At 25.2% G+C, this 7,021-nt stretch overlaps 1 protein-coding gene across 1 annotated transcript; it reads left to right on the top strand.

Moving 5' to 3' along the window:
• Positions 1–3,901: 3,901 nt before the first annotated feature.
• LOC145829898 (chymotrypsin-like elastase family member 2A) lies at positions 3,902–6,427 on the top strand. The gene is made up of 8 exons (XM_082937772.1): positions 3,902–4,015; positions 4,138–4,290; positions 5,013–5,098; positions 5,229–5,311; positions 5,401–5,584; positions 5,649–5,748; positions 5,807–5,970; positions 6,184–6,427. The coding sequence occupies exons 1-8, from the start codon at positions 3,952–3,954 to the stop codon at positions 6,361–6,363; spliced, it is 1,014 nt and encodes a 337-aa protein (XP_082793898.1). The 5' UTR covers positions 3,902–3,951; the 3' UTR covers positions 6,364–6,427.
• Positions 6,428–7,021: the final 594 nt, after the last annotated feature.

The raw sequence follows: 7,021 nt of genomic DNA, 5'->3' as shown, positions 1-7,021 counted from the left end.
TAAGTTTATGTTAATAACAAATTTAAAAGTACTCTATCATAAATAAAAACAAAAATCATTCAGTTGGTTTTAAAAACTTGTAAAACCTACTAAAAGCCAAAATAATATAAAGGTTAATTACTAACTAATTGAAATAATTATAAGTGTATTTTTTAAAACGACAAGTTTCTTTTTGTCGTTAAACAAGCTGTATTCAAATAAGAAATAGTTTTTCTTATAAATATCATTAAAATATTTTTAGATTGTTGATCAGCTTAAACAAAAAGATTAAAAGAAGTACATCAATTAAAATTAGATTTAATATTGGAAAATTAAAATAACATCAGAGCTTAAGTTCATTTGAGAGTTTTGGTAATATAGTACATATATTGTACATATATAGACACTAAAAAAAGTAGTTTATCATGTTTTATCTTTAAAACAGTTTAGATAAGGATTAAGAGTGGTTTTAATATCTTAAAACAAAATTTTATAATTTTTTTTTAAAGTTCAAACGAATGCACAAAAAGAAATTAATCTAATAATACAGCTTTCGATTAATCAAGCCGTGAAAAACAGTTTTAAGCAGGTATGTATAAATATTTTTAGAGAAACATTAAAAAGACATTAACTATATTCTTGTAAACAAAGTCATGTAAAAATAAAAGCAATGTTAGATAAATACAGTTAGGAAATCACGTTTAGTTTTTCTAATTAGCTAAACATATAAAAAAAATTGTAAATACTGTTTGTGTACGTTACAACTACATATTTATTTCTAAACTAATTTAAATACTTTTTAATACTAATTTTCATATTCTCAATAATTAAAAGTAAACTGTTATAATAATTACAGTATTATGGAAAACTGTATAATTTTGTGTGTTTTAATACAAAGTAAAAAAATACTTAAATATTACTAGACTGAATAATCAATTCAGATAAAAAAAAATTGTTATAATATACATATAGTATCAAAACAACTAGAATTAGAAAAAAACGAAATTAAATTGTGTTTTTTTTTTTTTTTTTTTTATAAACCGTAATATGACCAAAATATCTTGTAACTTAATGAATTTGAATAAAAAAAGAGTTTTTGTAATTTTTGATGAGTAATAGAAAAATACATACTTTAATAAAATTATTTGGTTTTAGTAAAAATGTTTTATTTAAGCTAAGTTTATTTACATATTAATTTCTTTTTGTTTAACTTATAACTTTACTAGTTTTAGTGTAGATTTTATTTAGTTTTACTAAGCCTATTTCATATTTTTTGTCGTGAACTATTGTTTAACAACATAGCTCGTATAAAAGCTTTAAGTCACGTAGATTTAGTGTTTTCAAATTCACATGAGGTTCTAATGAAACAGGTTATATATAAATTCAAACGCTTATTAGCATATAGTTCTAAACTAATAGTGACCAAGATTTTCTACTTTTTAGTTTAGTTTTGTTTTTTTATATCTACTCAGAATTTTTTTCAAAAGTTCTCACGTACTTTTGTTTTTTTTACATAAATCAAACTTCAGTTAGGTTTACAAAGAAATATATTAATTCATAATATTGATACTAAGCTGTTAATTTTCAACTTGGCCATTAGTTTTATTACAAGCTTCAGTCGCTTATTGATTTTTATAATTATTTTATGCAAGTTTATTTTAGGGAATATATTATTCTTTTTAAAGCAAAAGAGCCATCATGTTAAAAAAAAAAACTAACTTTAATTTTTCGTGTTTTATGTAGTACTTATTTTTGCGTAAACTAAAAGTCTTAAATTTTGATCTGATATTTTATATGTTACCTCAAATTAGTAAAGTTAACACGGAAAATGAAATTAGTTATTTTGTAAACATGATAGCTCTTTTGCTTAAATTTAACTAAATTCATAACAAATACAACAATAACGTTTTTAAAAATTGTTGTTCACTGAGTATACTTTTCGGTTTTTTTTAACCTACTGGTTATTAAACTATTACAAGTAACCACAGGTACTAGTGTAGCCAGATATAAATTAATTTTCTAACCCACCTTTTGGTTAAACAACATACACGTTTGAAAAAGAAACAACAAAAGTTTACTTTTGCAATCAAATATGAACTTCTGAAAGCTTTGGATATCTATAAAAATTAAGACACAACTGAAAATTACAAAGCTTTAGTTATCTGTTGCCCTTAAAATTTTATAAAAAGAAAAATTAACTTTATTTTTAAAGTTAATCTTTATTAGTAGTTTAAAGCATGAAATATAAAACTTACAATTATATTATATGTTAAATTCAAAATAAAAAACACAATGTAAGTATTGAATTTGTTGTACCTATTTCCAGAAAAATATTGACAAAAACTAAATAATCAAGAGTTTTAAAGACTTGACATACAGCCGATAGAAAGCTATTCAAGTATACAGACGCATTTTTGTATTTTTGAAATATTTTAAAAACCGAATAATTAGTTAAAAAAATAGCAAAAAAATAAATTACTATTTTTTTTTGTTGACAAATGTCTAGTGTTATAAAAACAACAATAAATAGAATTAGCAGTGTTTTTAATTTTTATTTAATTAAGTTTTTAGATAAATTAAAATAATTGACAAAATGTGGTTTTATAAATACTTTCTATCTATAAGTAAAAAACTAGAATGTTAAGTTATCAAAAAGAAATAAAACAAAAATTTTAGGATTACTAATGATACAAAGTAAAACAATTGTCATGTATCAGTGTGTTACTTTAATTGTTATATAAAATAGTTTTTTTCCTTTAAAACGTAATAGATAATAGTTTTAAAGTAAAAAACATATTACAATAAGAATTTTTTTAAGAACCTATTTTTTATTCAGTCTTATACTAATCGCGTAACTTAGCGTAAGTAAATATAGCCTTAACATCAACAACTATGTATCAAATTCATACTTACTAAATATGTACTAGCTCTTGGAGTCATTTACGATATAAATTTTATAAATTTCATTCAAAACTCAGTAAATTTTTTGTTATTACAGCTTAAGAAAGGTGATATATTATTTATAAAGTAATAAAAATTCAACAGTAGTAATTACTTGTGTTTTTTAGTTTATAACTCTAGTTAAACAAAACTTAATCATATTATTTTATGTTAGTCATATACATATTAACATTTCAAACATCAAATTTATATAAACAACACTAAAATTTTTAAGAACTAAATTTACCATTAAAAGTATATATAAACATTTGAAAACTGTTACATAATTTCAAAGTGTTCTTGTAATATGTTTTAAATTAAAAACATAAAAATACAGCTTTAAAGTATTTAAATTGTTTAGTTTTATGTTCGGAATACTAATGATGAAAATGTTAAACTACTTTAATTTAGGTGCTAAGAAATTCTGCCTATGTAGTAAATAGATAAAATGACTAAAATTTTTGTTGAGTTCAGTCAGTCGTCACAAATCAAAGACTTAGTTTTTAGTAAACACGGAAGTTGAGTATAAGCAAATTATTAGTTTATAGGTTACAATTGGAAAGCATTTGATTCAATCATGCGAATGTTAATCATGTAAAATCATGACATCATAAAGCGGTGTTGTGACAGGTACAGCTGACCTGTGTTTATTTTCAATATTTCATTTGATTTATGAAATTCAGGTCAATTGCTTAAGCATCGAAGAGCGATGGTACCCACGATAAATTGTTGGAAAAAACAAAAGTTGTGCAAAGAAAAAAGGCAACTACGTATAAATAGCAAAAGATTTTAAGTTTTATTAGTTTGAAATAAGATAATGGACCAGTAAGCGAGTTAATATAAAACATTACAGGGAATTGGAGTTTGTCTTAAAAATATTCTACTTAATTATAAAAAATTATATTAAAAAAAATCATATCAAAATAGTTTATCAAGCAAGTTGATACCCTTTTAAAAAATTTAAAAAAATCATAAATAATTAGAGATATTTTATAAAATATAACAAGCTTTTAATACAAAATCAATTGCAAAATGATGACAAAAGGTTCTCTGATCATTGTTTCAATGATATTTCTCGTGTCGCAGTGCAATGCACGTAAGTTTTGCACATTTTAATGGATAGATTTTTTAAACACGAGATCCTTAAAAAAATTATAAGCATAATAGCTAGTTAACTTGTAGTAAACATTTTAATGTAAAAACAACAAAACATTTAAGTGTTCACGTATGGAAGATACACTTCGTGGTCTGGGTGCTCGAAGACATGTGGAAAAGGAATAAGTTACAGGATTAAGTTGTGCAACTTTCCATTTGCATGCTCAGGAAGTAAAACAGTCGAAACGAAGTCTTGCGTTCAGCAGCCTTGTGGAGGTTTGAAAACTAACTGCTGGTTTTGTCGTTTTAAAATAAAAATGTCGTTTGTTGTTAAATATTCTAACTGGCCATTATTGGTTAGTATCGAAAAATTATCTGATACATGTTTTTTTATAACTTAAAAATAAACAAGTTTTTAAAAGTGTTGTATATTTAAATTTAGCTATTATAGAAACCTAAAGAGTATAAAAAAATTTACCTTCAGACAACAGGTGTACTTGCCTTTTAAAATTCAAGTTAAAACCGGTTTTACATAAATAAAAAATCATGTTAGGATATAGTTTATGTCGCGAAAGTTATGATATTTGTAATCTAAACATAATTAAGATAAAACGAAACCATGTAAAAGCACATGTTTAACAGCTGCCTCTTAATGGTTTGTTTTGTATCATTAACCACTTATATTTCTACTTGCGAAAAAGTATAGTATAATGATGTAGTAGTTTTGCTTTGTAAGTTTATAAAGTATCATAAAACTTTCACAGATTTACTTAGTTTTTACACCTTTCAATACTATGTTAATATAAAAGGTTGTATTTAAATTTGACTTTTTGAAGCTAAAGTTAGTTTAGGATATTAATACAATTAAGCATAAGTGAGAACCTAAAAAAAAGGTTTTTCAAATAAAAATTAAAATACTAACTCATAGAATAAATATTACACTTTTGATAAAACGATACTAATTGTAATAAACAAACTAATAAATTATACTTCAATAGTTTTAAGAAAATCTCAATCGCAAGCACCAGAAACAGCTTTTGATAGTTTAGATGAAAAGTCCATTCAGAAAATATATCCATCTACTGTAAGTTTAACTTAATTAAAAAATAACTGCACGTTCTGCTATTTGAAAAATTAACACAAAGTTTTAACAGTTCATCTATTTTATTTCTAAACCAACAAACAAATTAGTTCATATTTAACATATTACTTAGGTTCGTGTAAAATGTGGTTTAACCTCGTGCTTAGGAGCAATAATCAGCAACAAACACGTTATAACGTCAGCCAAATGTGTTGTGTGAGTTTTTATTTCCTTCAATACTTTTGTTTGTTCTGTTTGTTTCTAAAAGAAAGTATGTTTAAACATAAAAAAATGTTTTTATATAGTGCAACAAGCTTTGCGTACCAAGTTTGTCAATTAAGAGTGATTGCTGGAATTCCAAATGCGCTTTATTATGACTCAGAAAGAGTAATGGGCGAAAGCATACAAGTTAAATCAGCGACTAAAACGACGATACATCCGGAATTCAACAGTAAAAAATATGTAAAAAATAACATTGCAATTATAGAGGTGCGATTTTATCTTAACTTATATATGAAGTTTTTACAGTACTTCAGTTGAATACTTTTAACAGCTAAAAACACCACTGACATTCAGTTCAAGCTATGTACGCCCCATATGTGTAGGCGGATCTGTTTTGTCTAGCAATTGCGTTACTATTGATCTTGAAACAGGTAATTAACTTTTTTTTACTAACTCCTCACAATGATTAAGTCTAAACTTTTTCTTCAGCATCAAACACACTGTCAGTGACTGGAATGAAAACAATTTCGCTCGGCAAATGTCAGCAGCAGTATGGGTTTTGGAAGGTCGGTTACAAGCGTGTGATAGACCAAATAGACCAGGATACGACTGTTTGCGCGTCTAAGTCGAGTAGAACCGCAGTTAACTGTCAGGTTAGTTACTTTTCAACACTGGTATATTTAGCTATAATGTACCAATCAACTCTAAATTTTTCCCATTAAAACTATATTCAAGAATCTATTTTTAATTCTTTTTTGACTTTTTTAACATGCGTACAAATATTTAAGCCGACTATATTTTAGCTAAAACGTTTTTACGAATAACCGTTTTCACAACTTAATTTAACATGATTTAAAACAATCCAGGGCACGAGTGGGTCCGGACTTATGTGCCAGGGTAGCTCCGGAAGTTGGGCGTTACACGGAATAACTTCTTATGGAGACTTGAGATGCGGATGGACAGCCAGACCGGGAGTGTTCGCCAGCATCGACAACTACAAGGGCTGGATCGAAGCAACCACCGGTGTCGCACTCTCAACCTGCTAATTTCTTCCTTACATTTTTTTCCATGACTATTTCTATACACAACTGCTATGTTGCCTTTCAAAATTTTTGCTTTGTTCGTTTTATTTAAAATGTATAAATAAAATTATGTACATGAAAAAATGTATTTTTCAAGGTTTAAAAGAATAGTTTTATATATACTTTAGCAAGTTTTTCATACGGAAACATGAAGGTAATAATTTAAGCTTAGAAAAAAAATGTTTAAATAAAAGGTTTATAAAATAGTCAAACATTTTATTTTGTTTTAAAACTTAATGTATATTAACTTTTACTATAAGTTAATATAAGCAATATTAGAAACTTGACTTTTATACTTTTTGTTTATTTATTTATTTTTATTTTTTATAAAGCTTTAAAACTTAAGAAATTTATATAATAAACAATTTTCTTACTTATCATGCAAAAAAACAGAAAAAAAATTCACTTTGATGACAGTTTTTCATATTGCTTATCTAATAATTTTTTCTGCTGGAAGAGTTTGATATTTTTTCAGTTTTAGATTTTTCTATCCGGAATTTTACCGATTGGTATAAATTATCTATTTACCTAAGAATTATGTTATTCATAATATAAGAAAAATATTCTAGCATAAAAATAGCCTTTTTTTAATTGAAAACATATAACAAGTTAAAAAATTGGT

The sequence above is a fragment of the Thalia democratica genome, chromosome 2, assembly GCF_965202585.1.
Source record: "Thalia democratica chromosome 2, ktThaDemo2.hap1.1, whole genome shotgun sequence".
Classification (NCBI taxonomy): Eukaryota; Metazoa; Chordata; class Thaliacea; order Salpida; family Salpidae; genus Thalia; species Thalia democratica.
The sequence above is the reverse complement of the archived record's forward strand: the minus strand, read 5'-3'. Positions and strand labels throughout refer to the sequence as shown.

Bases quoted from the DNA above. Each gene is read 5' to 3' on its own strand.
- LOC145829898 (XM_082937772.1), top strand. From the start codon at position 3,952: ATGATGACAAAAGGTTCTCTGATCATTGTTTCAATGATATTTCTCGTG. The intron at 5,749-5,806 runs GTAATTAACTTT...CTTTTTCTTCAG, and splicing joins TACTATTGATCTTGAAACAG to CATCAAACACACTGTCAGTG. The intron at 5,971-6,183 runs GTTAGTTACTTT...AAAACAATCCAG, and splicing joins GAACCGCAGTTAACTGTCAG to GGCACGAGTGGGTCCGGACT.